At 53.9% G+C, this 12,897-nt stretch overlaps 5 protein-coding genes across 5 annotated transcripts; 2 read left to right on the top strand and 3 right to left on the bottom strand.

The window, feature by feature from the left end:
• Positions 1-926: 926 nt before the first annotated feature.
• Positions 927-2,378, top strand: J4E92_002868 (uncharacterized protein; the record flags this gene model as incomplete). Its single annotated transcript, XM_051494268.1, has 1 exon — positions 927-2,378. The coding sequence occupies one exon, from the start codon at positions 927-929 to the stop codon at positions 2,376-2,378; it is 1,452 nt and encodes a 483-aa protein (XP_051355947.1).
• A 1,879-nt stretch (positions 2,379-4,257) lies between these two features.
• On the bottom strand, positions 4,258-6,380 carry J4E92_002867 (uncharacterized protein; the record flags this gene model as incomplete). The annotated part of the gene is made up of 9 exons (XM_051494267.1): positions 4,258-4,489; positions 4,570-4,689; positions 4,744-5,014; positions 5,070-5,162; positions 5,212-5,483; positions 5,535-5,727; positions 5,870-6,183; positions 6,234-6,284; positions 6,334-6,380. The coding sequence occupies 9 exons, from the start codon at positions 6,378-6,380 to the stop codon at positions 4,258-4,260; spliced, it is 1,593 nt and encodes a 530-aa protein (XP_051355946.1).
• Positions 6,381-8,146: 1,766 nt separating this feature from the next.
• On the bottom strand, positions 8,147-10,519 carry J4E92_002866 (uncharacterized protein; the record flags this gene model as incomplete). Its single annotated transcript, XM_051494266.1, has 3 exons — positions 8,147-9,355; positions 9,406-9,647; positions 9,703-10,519. The coding sequence occupies 3 exons, from the start codon at positions 10,517-10,519 to the stop codon at positions 8,147-8,149; spliced, it is 2,268 nt and encodes a 755-aa protein (XP_051355945.1).
• A 308-nt stretch (positions 10,520-10,827) lies between these two features.
• Positions 10,828-11,643, top strand: J4E92_002865 (uncharacterized protein; the record flags this gene model as incomplete). Its single annotated transcript, XM_051494265.1, has 2 exons — positions 10,828-10,938; positions 11,014-11,643. 2 exons carry the CDS (start codon positions 10,828-10,830, stop codon positions 11,641-11,643), a joined length of 741 nt encoding a protein of 246 aa, XP_051355944.1.
• Positions 11,644-12,018: 375 nt separating this feature from the next.
• J4E92_002864 (uncharacterized protein) lies at positions 12,019-12,734 on the bottom strand (the record flags this gene model as incomplete). The annotated part of the gene is made up of 4 exons (XM_051494264.1): positions 12,019-12,153; positions 12,211-12,517; positions 12,668-12,678; positions 12,732-12,734. The coding sequence occupies 4 exons, from the start codon at positions 12,732-12,734 to the stop codon at positions 12,019-12,021; spliced, it is 456 nt and encodes a 151-aa protein (XP_051355943.1).
• Between the last annotated feature and the right edge of the window lie 163 nt (positions 12,735-12,897).

The raw sequence follows: 12,897 nt of genomic DNA, 5'->3' as shown, positions 1-12,897 counted from the left end.
TGCCTTTGCAACTTGATCGGAATCCGTGTGGCCGTCCGATTTTCCGACACATCAATTGCTATCTTGAACCCGAACCGAATTACATCAACCAACTTTCAACTGCCGACTGATCGAGAGGAACGTGGTTGTGGTCGCTATACGCCATCGCCGTCTCAACTGCTTTGGGTCATCTATGGTGCCTTAGCGTCCTACCCTGTGGCTCAACTGTACGCCGTCAGCCACCGCACCCGCGAACCTTTCTTCGTCCCAACCAAACAGGAGACGGCAAAGAAGACATATAGACTGCTACGGTTAGGAAGTTCAGAGTGAACATTCTTCCGGCGTCTCCCGTGCTTCCCGCCGTCTAGTCCTGTTTGCGAAGAGGAAGGGGTGTGTTGCTGTGGTCTTGGCTCAGCGTGCGTTGAGCACGTCCGCCCTACTAGCCAGTTCGTCGCCTACGTAACTGGGCTGCCCGGGAGCTCGATAACGCTAGCGCCTCGTCTGCCTCGTCTGCCTCCCCTAAGTCCCTCCCACAGCTGGTCCGTCTTTACCGCACCACCTGTAAACACCGCCCCCTACACATCTCCAAAAGGTACGTACCCCCAACAGCTTAGCAGCTGCTTCCCCTGCACCACTTCTTTCCTTCGCCCACTTCAGCAGCACTCTGGTAGCTTTGTTGTGGCGCTACAGCTTGCGTTGTTGTCTCTCCTCCGCTCTCCGCCCCGCACACAACACGCCCACTCTGGTGTACACATTGCGCCTTTGCTTGACCTCTTGCTAATTTCGACGCAGAGAGCGCTTTGGTTCTTGATCCATTGCTCCGACTTGCACGTAAGCTACTGGATATCATGTCTCGCTTCCACAACAACAAGCTAAACACGGTTAGCCTCTTTGACGAGGACCCAGCCACGCCCACTCATAAACCCTCTCGCAAGCGTGGTCGTAACATGACCGCGCCTGAGTGCCATTCTCGCAACCTCCTGCAGCACGACGGCCCTATCGAGACCTATCGCGGCCCAGAAGTCGATAACTCCTACGTTCATTACGGCTACGAGCAAGATATGTACTCACGCGGTGAATATCACGCTATGCGCGGACATGTTGCTCCCGCTCCAGCTCCGGTGAACAACACGGGTTCAGTGAGTTATACCCCCACATATGACAGCGATTACGCCGAGAGCGATCGCGAGGACCACCCCCCATCCAAGATCCCAAAGATCAACAAGGATGGCGCGCCCCGCAAGCCACGCCAGCCTCGTCCCAAGCTGCTCAAGTGGAGTGACAACGATTGGAAGAATGTAGTCCTCGGTATCGTCTGGGCCTGTGGTGAGACTGGTGTTCAGATCCCGTTCGACCAGGCTGGCCAGGTTGTCGGCGAGAGCTGTACTGCTGGCGCACTTCAGCAGGCCATCTTGAAGTTGCGCGGCAAACAGATCGCCGAGGGCTACCAGATTCCATCGTTGAGGATGGCGTGGACGCGCAAGAACAAGCGTTCATCTTCTTTGTCGTCCACTGCTAACACCAACTCTCAGCCAAACGCTGGTCAGGACCCACTGACTCCTTCCCGTCCGTCCTTGATCGTGAAGCTAAAGGTCCTAGTGTCCAAATCCGGCCTTGTCAAGCATTCACCTGGATTCAACAAGGTCGGCGCTGATTGTGTTCACGAGGAGTCCAAGGAGAAAGATGAGATCCTCAACCATCTTCAAGATCAAAAGTCCGGCGAGCCTGATGATGACGTCTTCAAGTTTGACAACGACGGTGCCCAGGACAAGGATGGCTTCGTCGAATCCAAGATCAACGGCTCTGCTGTGAACAACTTCCCGTCCAACGGTAATGTGCCCAAGGATGGTCAAGTCTTCGGTGTCACCATCCCTCACGCGTCCCCTCCCGGCAAGTTTGGCGGATACGGTGGCGACATTGTCCCCCAACGTATGGCTAACCCGTACCACCACACCCGCGGCTCCCACTTCGAGGCATTTGACTTCGATGGAAATGACCGCGGTAGAGAGTTAAAGTCCGTTGATCTTGACTCTTTCGAGTTTGTCGACGAGGACAACGAGGCTCTTCTTAGGCACCCACGTAGTGCGTTCATCCCCGAGATGTCCCCTCTGTCGGGCCATGCTTACGAGAGTCCTTATAGTTTCTCTCGGGAGGAGGGTCAAGATGTTCGTGGCCACTCGCCTGTGTGGTCCGCGTCAGGACAGCGAGGAGCCCAAGGTTTCCTGGGCTTGGCTTGTTCGCCGCAAGATGGGCTACCGCCGCTAGAGGCCGGCCATGTCCCTGATCTGTTTTCTCACAACGTTTTCGCGAACTGCGGTATCGATCAGGGCCCATACGCCGACGTATTCATGGCCGAGGCTCATGATGGCTATGGTTTCAACGCGGGACATTCCAATTAAAAGCACCTCGCCTCGTCACCCGCCTTCACGCGAGTAAAGGTTACGTTTACACGACTGTAAGAACAACTACCGTCTCTCAAGACCGCTTTGCTAACCGTTGTTGCCAGTATGATGGACGGTTTCTTTATGATAGCACGATATTCACGGTTCACGGATTTTCATTTTGGCTGCTGGTTTTGCAGTCTGGATATGGTATGACACGACACGACTACATGAACACACTGGGTGTTTATCTTCTTCATGGGTCGATGTGACTACTTGGCTTGAGACATCTGCGTCGGCCTTGCTAGCAGTTGGCATAGTCTTTGCACTATATGATTGATGGATAGGACACCCGCTTCACGGATGAAAAGTTTAGGTACTTGAGTAATGGAAACTTGAATACCTCTATGATGACCTCAATGATGATGATGATGCTACTGCTACTGATGGTGATGATGTGAATGACCGAATGAGCGACATGAAGTCGCTCTGATACCTCACCGTCTACCCCAACAAATGTGGCAGTATCTTCCCACGCCGACTTCATCGCGCATTCCATGAACTGCAATAGCCGCCAATATCCGAAAAGCGTGTGACTCACGCGCTGGCTCAGAAGGGAAGGGCACGCGACGCACAAACAAACGCGAGAAGTCACGGTGAACGTGACGCGTCCACAACAATAACAACGGGTGACGGTGACTGGGGATTTAGGCAACCGCGAAAAGACTTCTCCACGCGGACGAGGAATGATGTTCCAGGCAGGCATGTAGTGTTTGCATGCTTTGATAGGTCTTCCGAGTGGGAAGTGAGGTGGTATGGCGAGATGTTCGCCATGTGTGAATGGAATGTCGTTATTGTAGCAACGAAGAACTCCATCAATGACGCAAATCGCCGTCTCAACCATCAAAGGCCTTCCCTATTCTTCTTTGCTTCACACTCGGATTTTCTAATCTACTCACCTGCTGGCTGGCATTCTCATGATCATCGCACGACATCACAGTAACGCCATTGAACCCATTGAGACTTTCCTTTCTTGAACTCAACACCGAGCTGACTGTCTCGCTGATCGCCGCAAACTACCAGCCTCTGTCGCATCGTTCAACTCAATACACATCGCATTCGAACAACTTTGTTCCCCACAGTTCCCAAAAGAGATAGTATGGACCCGAGGTTCTGGCCTGGAGGGATGGGCAGGGGTATCGGGGCCGGCATGTCTGGCTTGGGAAGAGGTATGCCCATGCCCGGCATGGGCATACCAAGCATGCAACAACCGTTCTACCCACCGCAAGGATTCAAGCACCCGTATCTTCAACAACAACAAGCACAAGCACATGCACAAGCCCAAGCCCAAGCACAACAGCAGCAACAGTATCAAGAAGCATATGCACAAGCACAAGCACAAGCGCAACAACAGCAGCAAGCTTCTCCATCCCCACTCGCAACCCCACCACCACCCAAAGATTCCAAATACCCCCGCTTCGTCAACCCCTTCCAGGACGAGAAGCCGCAAGGGTCTTACGGTAAGCGCGAGTACGTACCGGGGCAGGAGGCTATACGAATTCCGTCTGAGCATCGAGGTGACGATCCGTGGACTAATTGGCATATGATGCAGGCAAGAAGACAGTTGCAAGAGATGAGGAGGAGCTGGTGAGGTAGGAAGGGGAGGACGATGAAGTTGGGTCAGTAGATCAAGTAGTGTTGTCGAAGTGATGCAATGGCGAACAATCCATTGTTGGCCATTGTCAGCCTGAAAGCATCAAATACGATGCACCATTACATCCTCCCCTCCTCCGTATCTATCATGCTTTCGCATATACCATCCCTCATCCATCCATACACCCTCCTTCTCTTATCCCCAGTTGTGCCCATGTCCCCTCGTGCTTCCTACACCCCAAGCCTAGGTCTCAATCTTGGGCACTGCGACAGCCTCATCGTGCTGCACACTCCTCTTCCTCTCCTGGTTCTGCGCCACCTCGCCCAGATTTATGTCGTGTCCACCTTTGGGATCGATCTCGGCGAATTGGACAGCAGGACGGAACTCCTGCGACTTCCACGCTTTGCTGACGATGCCGTAGAGTTCGTCGACTTGTTCGAGACTGAGACCCTTGGTCTCGTAGATCATGAACCAGCTGTGGGGGGAGACGTGTCAGCGTTTGTCACGCAGATGTCGGTGGTTGGGTAGGATGGTGTAGAGGGAAAAAGGACTTACACAAAGGCGATGCAGACGAAACAGAATGAACCCCACACGAAGAAGACCTTAGATGCCAGGTTTGCGTGGTCTTCGTCGACCATGTACGGGGTTGAGTAGGCAATTGCCCAGTTGAGCAACCTGGAATATGGCGTTAGTCTTTTTCGATACCATGATCATGGTCTGTGAACATACCAGTTGGATGCTGTGGTCATGGAAAGACACTTGGCGCGTGCCTTCAACGGGTACAGCTCGCCGGTCACAACCCAAGCAACTGGACCCCAGGAGCTGGCGAAGAAGAAGATGTAGATGCACACAAAGGCAATGGCAGCGCGTTGAGCTGCGAGATCGGATGTGCCGGCTACCGTTCCTGTGATGGCGACGATGTACTGGCACACGCACATGCCGATCGCTCCGAGGAGAAGAAGGTTGCGTCGACCGAGGCGTTCAACCATGTAGAGACCCGCTAGAAATCCGAAAGTCAGTATTGTCTCCTTCCAGGTTGGAGACGAAAGGCTTACGAAATGTGGATGCGACGTTGACGCAGTTGGTGATGACCTGGATGATGAAGGGGTCTTGGAAACCGGCGTTCTGAAAGTATTGGGTACCGTAATCTGGACATATTAGAGGGAGCCACAAACGTGCGTGGATTAGAGAACATACAGAAGATGAAGTTTACACCAGTAAGCTGTTGCAGCGACTGCAGTAGGCATCCAGTCACGAGACGCTTGCCCAGCGTTCCCTTGAAGCAGTCGGCGTATGTAGACTTTCCCAACGACATCTCGTAAAGATGGTTGGCCTGGACCTCGTTCAGTTCCTCGACGATGGCTGGGTGATCGACCGGTAGACGGCGTAGCTTGCCGAGACTGTCGGCAGCCTTCTCATATCGGTCCATCTTGATGAGATATCTCGGCGTCTCTGGCAAGAAGAACAGTCTAGCGACAAGTTAGCAGCTGCCATCGTCTAGTTGAGATCAACGCGCTTACCCGCCGACAAGAACGATAGACCAGAGGAATTGCACCGCGATTGGAATACGGTATGATCCAGAGTCATTGCGGTCCTTGGTCGAATTGTTTACAATGGCCGCGAGTAGCAATCCAATTGTGATAGCAAGCTGATAAGCTCCTACAATCGTTCCGCGAATCCATTTCGGCGCGGTCTCACTCTGGTACATGGGAACTGTCGTCTTGTTAGCTTTGCTGCAAGCGAGCCAGATGCCCCGCAGAGCCTCATCGATGCGGGGCGAGGGGCGTCAGCCACCATTGACGATCAGCCCCACGATGCCGGGAAGCGGAGAACAACGAGGAAAGAGTTGACTTACTCAGAGCTGAGATGAGACCAACACCGTAACCGGCGAAGAAACGACCGGCAATGAACAATGGTTGCGCTGTCGCGGCCGTCTGCAGAATAACACCGAGGTTGAAGACGACACCGGCAGAAACCATCAAACCGAGGCGACGACCAAGTAGATCACCAAATGGCGCAGCCGTCAAAGCACCGAAGAAGGTACCAGCTGAGAGAATGGAGACGATCAGAGAGTCTTGAGCTGCTGTGATGCTGAGATCTGGTTCGGTGGAGAATTCCTTCTTCCAGTAGTCCATGGCAATAATGCCAGAAATGGTACCTGTGTCATATCTAGGGAGATCAGAAGGTACGCGTGATACGTCAACGAAGTGTAGGCTCACCCGAAGAGGACACCACCAAAAGCGACGAATAGACCGATTACAATGGCAGGCCTTGGAAAGAGTTAGGTGTGTGCATGGTGTTGTGTCCAGTGAAGCTTACCATGCCTTACCAGCTGTGTCTGGCGGGGGCTTGAGCATGAAACCCATGATGGCAAAGTTCGATTTGACTTCTTAGAGATGGCAATTGGCGATGTCGCGAAACTCGAGACGCGTAGTCAGGCCGTTTGACGGAGCGCGCAGTCACTCTTTATCTCAGGATGCAAGCTCCGAGCATCTCTCCATCCAGCTCGCGATCCCGACAAACCCTTGTCCCAAGCCGCTGCACCTCAGTGCCATATCACAAGTTGCTAATCCCAGTCGGTTTCCCAAGCCAACCATTCTTGCATGGTATGCCCCGCATCATAACATGGAGCGTACCGCAGTTGGTTATTACCCCGTACTCGGCAGGCTGACCTCCCTCACACCACTTACGTCGGAGGCTGGTGACAAGACAGCGATCATAGAAGCCTGTCGCGATCGTCCAAGCAGCACGTTCGTCACGGGAACGAACAAAGACTGTCGAAGTCGTGGCTCAATCAGACGATGTTCACGGGCAAAGCATCATGCCAATTCTCCCCTTCCGGCACGATCGCGCGCCAGGACAAAATCATCACACTGGAAATGCCGCACTTCCTGCAAGCAAGGCGACGCATCCTTCCAGAAGTTTGCCGCTCCCAATGATCGCGTCAACCTTTCGGCATGTCAGAAAAAGGATGGGCCGATTGTCTCCTTGCAACCCCAGGAACTCCAGAGTGGAGACTCGTCGGTATGATTCTCGGAGCGCTGAACATTGGCAGAGAAATGTTTTCCCCGCGCAACACCAAGATGACCACAGCGAAGATGAGAGCGCTGCACGTCGGATGCAGCGGCATGTTTTCTTGTCGTCCTTTCAAAAGGGGCCCTGGAATATGTGCTCGTGACAGTTGTTGTTCTCTTGTATAGAAGTTGCTGCACAATCTCTTGAGCCAATAAGCCTTCGCTTCCTTTCGCTTCCCTTCGATGTTCAGTGCTCGGCATTGCTTGGACCGACGCGATGACTCGGGGACGCGTGCTTACGGCGCAGCATCTGCATCGCGATGTCGATGATGAGTGGCCGACGGAGCGGTCATGCCTGACATGTGCCGTGCCGCCACCTCGGTCTTACTGCGACGATGAACGTCTCTCTTCCAGGCTGATTTTCGGGAAGTGGAAGGATGGTTGAGGTTGATGAAATGTGGAGGTACTCCGGGGTAGCTGCGGAGTCTAACGGGCGCATTGGCGGCGCTGTACGTCAGAGGCATCGACGCATCGCTAGAAGCCACGAAGACGTTTTCCGCGCATCGAAGCTCGATCGCGCAGGTACAGAGTTTGCAATTGAGGCTGCAAAAGGTTTCAGAACCAGGTCCCGGGATTTGGATCTCAGTGGGCAAACTCGTCTTACCAGATCCTGGGAAGGAGCCCGCTCGTGTGTTTGGCAAGATTGGTTGGGCATCTCCACCAGGGTGCGACGATCGTGACGATCTGCTGAAAACAGTGGTGACATGTCCACCTAACAAGCTTCTTTGACAGTAGCCAATTTCGAGTTAGACATCATGAGTAATGGCAGACAGCTGTTTGAAATATAGCGGTGCAAACTTTTCCTGGTGTAACAGGCAGGAGCTGCCACGCACGTGGGCTTGTTGTCAAAGGGTCGAGACGGAAGTAGCGACCGGCGCAAAGTCTTTCAATAAGAGGGAAGGAAGCGCAAAAGCGATCCAGCCTCATTGACAAGATATCAGACCACCACACATCGACGCGAAAGCCAATTCGGCGACAACAAAACTCTTCCGAGCATGCATTGGTATCTAGTAAGAGCCCAAACTCCTGCTTTTGTGCTTTCTGCCTTCAAGAACACACTATGCCTTGTTCTTGTCACCACTCTTTCTCCGCGCCTTCTTAGACTCAACCTTGGTCTCCTTCGCGCTGACGCCGTTAGGTGTAGACGCAACTTCAATACCGCCGCCCTTCTTCTCTTTCCTGCCTGCCTTCTCCTTTGCGCTAACGTCGCCGTTCTTGACCTTTGCTGACTCCTTGGGCGACTCCTTGGTCGCCTCCTTAGCGGGCTTCTTGGGCGACTCCTTAGCGGTCTCCTTTGCTGCTTCCTTGACAGTGCCATTTGCAGCCTTCTCGCCCTTTGGCACAACAGCCCTAGGGTCCTTGCCCTTCCTGCGCATTGTCTTAACCTTGGCCTTCTCCATGTACTTCTCGTCCTCATCCTCGTCGAAGCCACCAAAGTCTGATTCATCGTCGCTGTCCGCTTCGATGGGCCGACGATCGACGATCTCGAGTCCGGTGGCTGGGACGTTGGGGTTGGCGGTATTCTTTGCCTTTGCAACTGAGGATTCGTTGACGCCAACGGCGTTGGGTGGGGTAGGCGCGATCTTCTTGAACTTGGCGACGAAGAAACCGTCGACGTTGTATGTGTGGGGGTAGTATCTCCTTGTCATCTTCATCGAGGGGTGGAAGGCCTTGCCGCCGATGTTGGTGAATCCTTCCTTACCGAAAGTGAGACCGGTCTCTACGAGCTTGACGTTCAGTCGCTTGTTCAATGCGTACTGAACGACTTGCTCGTTCTCTTCGAGGGTTACTGAACAGGTACTGTAGACAATGTATCCTCCGGTCTTGGAGTGGTGGTTGACAGAGTCGATAGCGGCGAGCAACAGCTGCTTCTGGAGATGGGGTAGCTTCATGAAGTCTGCTTCGGTCTTGTTGGTCTTGACACTGGCATCCTTGGCGATGACACCGGTACCAGAGCATGGAGCGTCGAGCAGCACACGGTCGAAACCACCCATGACCCTGGGGAACTCAAGGGCCGAGTAGTGGGAGACAATGACGTTCCTTGCGCCTAGACGGTGGATGTTGCCTATCAGACCCTTGGCACGATCCTTGTTGGCATCGTTGGCAAAGATGCATCCTGTGTTCTTCATCAAAGCCGCCAAATGTGTTGTCTTTCCACCAGGGGCAGCAGCCATATCTAGCACGCGCTCGTTTTCTTGGGGTGCCAGTGCCATGACGGGCAAGAACGAGGAAGCGGCCTGGAGAATGTAGTGTCCAGCGAGGTATTCCTACAAAAGGTTAGTAATGGTTCGAAACACTCATTACATGCCAGGCTTACAGGTGTGGCTCCGAGCGGCACTTGCGCATCGAAAATCTGCAGACCGACTTTAGACCACTTGCCAACGGGCTCAAGTTGTACACCGCGGTTGATCAAGCTTTGCGCAAGTTCTCTTCGGTGTGTTCGGAGGGTGTTTGTTCGGATAACGACCGGTCTTGGGGTTTCGTTGGCTTCGAAGAAGGCTTGCGCTTCGCGGGGTGGGAAGAGGTTGAGGAGCTTGTCAGCTAAGAATTCGGAGTAGCCTGTCGATAGCGTTAGTATGCGCAGGAGTGAAGCTCTCATGGATCATGAACGTACCGTAGTAAGCACAGATGTCCTTCAAAAGCGACGCTCTGTATTCCGCCCTACTTCGTCCCTCCTCAGCCAGGTTCTTGAAGTCGTCCAATACACGGATCGTGTCCGTAAGTCTTGTGCGCAATAGCTGGATGTCCTGGTTGACGAGATTTGTGATCGGCCTGCCATCCTCGTCCTCATCCTCCAGGATCTTGGGTCTCTCCGCGACGATGTTGGTTTGCATGTTGCTCTCCTCCAACTCGGCTTGCGCCTCCGCATCCTCAATCGCCTTCTGCATGTCCAATCGCGTAGATAGACCAGCAATGTTGGCGGCTGTGAGTTTCTCTTCGGCGTCCTCCTCGTCATCGTCGTCTGACCACATGGCCGCGCCTCGCCTGATATCGTCATCCGAATCTACAACGTCGGAGCCGAAGTCGTCGTCGTCCATGTCTTCATCGTCTTCGCCTTCGGATGCGCTACCGAGCGCATCAAGTCCGGTAACGTTGATGTTCTCCAGATCGGAATCCTCAAGGTCTGACATTTCGTCCTCATCGTCCGATGGTGGTAGAGGCGCCGACTTCTTTGCCTTTGCTTTCGCTCCGTTCACGACAGCAGCAGCTGTCTTCAGAGGCTGCTTCACAGGCTTGACGGGCTTTCCAGCTACCCTCGTCTTGGGTACCAATTTGGCCTTGGCCTCCTTAGCTTCCCTTGCAGCTGTCCTGCTCCTCTTCTTGCGCTCCGGGTTCACGGCGTCGGGCGCATCTTTTCGCTTCCTCGTAACTAGCGATTCGTCGAGGACATCGGGCATGCCCTGCTTCTTCATACGGCGACCTTGACCCATGGCGACAAATTTATCCCGTAGGTGTTTAGTGGGCGGTAAAACAAAAAGGTCGAATTACTGAGAGATGGCAGCGTGAACCAGCAGCGCGAACACCGAACTTTCGCTAGCACTTTGGAACTTTTTCCACGCTAGCGGACTTCCTTTGGGCTTAGCGCGTTCTTTGCCCTGGTCGAGCTGCTGCGGTCCACTGTCCCGCAACACCAACAGCGTCATCGCATTGGAGCTATACACATCCTCGACCGGCGCGCAATTCCACGATACCGAAACACTACTCGAAGTCGCATTCAGCAAGCCTCCAGCAATTCATCATGTCAGAACTCGCATTCTGCAAATCATTCCTCAGCGCCTTGGACGCTCGCCCGCCCAAGCTGTCCAGTGATCACATCGCAGACGCACGCCAATATCCCGCACAAGGCGCCGTAAGTCCTCGCAGCCCATCCCCCACACATCCTATATCCATACGCGCAAATATCAGAAACTGACAACCCCACCAGTACACCCTCCCCCGCCTCCCACACCCACCCCACCCGCAACGACCGAACCCCAAACCCACCACCAGCGACGATGCCTCCACACCATCTTCCTCGTCAATCTCCGTGACGCTCAAACCCATGAAGCCGACCACACCTACCATCCCACTCAGCTCAATCGACCCATCCAAAACCTCCGTCTACGACCTCAAACAACAGTACGCGACACAAGCCTCGTTATCAGCAGCCAAGATAAAGATTCTTTACAAGAAGAAGCCAGTCACAGATTCAAAGACACTGCTGGAAGTCATAGGCACAGATGCGGGTAGTGAAGTTGAGTTTGGGGTTATGGTTATGGCTGGCGCTGCTCTTGGCGGGGCTGCGAGTCCGGCGTCGGCAGGGACACCGGTGACGAGTCCGCCTGCTGTTGCGCCGCCGACGGAGAGCGAGAAGGGGCTTGCTAGTGCTGGAGAGACAGCTGCAGGCACAGCGACTGGTGCTGCAGATGCGCCACTTGGTCATGGGAAGGAAGTCGTTGCGACAGACGAGTTTTGGGGCGATCTTAAGAACTTTGTTCTTCAGAGGACCAAGGACGCGGATGAGAGTGAGAGGTTACTGGGTGTGTTTAGGGGAGCATGGGAACAGAACAAGTAGTCATCTGGCATAGCTGCTGCAGCCAAACAATTGCAATCGCAGATACCCGGAAACAACATCACAAGAAACATCGCACGTCACATCATGCAAGTTCCAACACCGAGAGCTGTCCATCGACGACAATTTGACCAGTTTAGCCTATCAAAAGCATACCAAGCCTGATAATGCAAGTTGCACCCAGCACTATCACTGCCCACATATCGCATGTTTCGTCTGTAATCATCATGCGCAAAAGCTCGCTATGCCATGACCGCTGCCAATCAACCGCTCGAATCGTTTTCATTTCATATCATTACCAACCGCAGTCGTTCCTTCCTCCATACTAACAGGTGCGCGAAATCGACAGGTCGGAAGGGAAGGTGGGGGGAGAGGCGCTTAGCGGCCCTTGGAGACACGGCTCTTGATGCTCTCGAACTCGATGTCGTCGGCATCGTTGGCTTGGATATCGGCGGCGAGACCGTTGAGGGCGCGCTTGATGGCTTCCTTGGAGGATGAGTACATCATGCGGGGCTGTCACTCGTTAGTCAACCTTTCCCAAACAATACTCTTCCCGTTGTTGTGACGTACGTATTGCGCCGCATCATCTGGCGTCCAGCTGATAAAAGTGATCTTGCTCCTGGAGCCCTCTCCGCTTTCGAGCTCGTATTCGACGTCGAACACGGCGTAGCGACCGCCAATGCCCTCCTTGCCCTTGCGGTCCTTGCTCTTGGCGTTGAGCAGCTTCTCGCGGAAGACGTCAAAGTTGGCCTCCTTGGAAGTCTCCTCGACGACAATCTCTTTCCAGTCGTCGCTGATCTTGTAGATAATCCATTTGATGTCCTTGCCAAGCTTGAGCTCGTTGAAGGTGCTGATGCACTCGGGCGAGACGGAGACACTGCGTCGTGGTTAGTACGTGTGGGGGCGATAGAGGGATGCGCGAGACGGGTGTCGGGGTGGTGGTGGACGAGGCAGGGGGAGCTATGCGGGCGCGGTCGTCGGGCAGCGACAGCTGTTGATGCCCTGTTGTTTGTTTTGCAGTACGTACCCGGATTGAGCCTGTATCCGCTGTTAGTTCGAGTTCCCTAATAACGCATCTCAAAGATTCTCACCATAATGTCGGATGTGTAAAGTAGAGGATGCTAGAGGGGGTTCGAGGCGCCAGGTAGCTTTATCAGTACTGTGGTTGCCTGTCAGCGTCGTCGTCATCGTTGCGATTGCCGCGTGCGAAGATGCAGCAGTGAAGGAATGGCAGCCTGTTCGGCCAGGGAGCGGTGG

The sequence above is a fragment of the Alternaria infectoria genome, assembly GCF_024043175.1.
Source record: "Alternaria infectoria strain BMP 0036 chromosome Unknown scaffold_3, whole genome shotgun sequence".
NCBI lineage: Eukaryota > Fungi > Ascomycota > Dothideomycetes > Pleosporales > Pleosporaceae > Alternaria > Alternaria infectoria.
The sequence above is the reverse complement of the archived record's forward strand: the minus strand, read 5'-3'. Positions and strand labels throughout refer to the sequence as shown.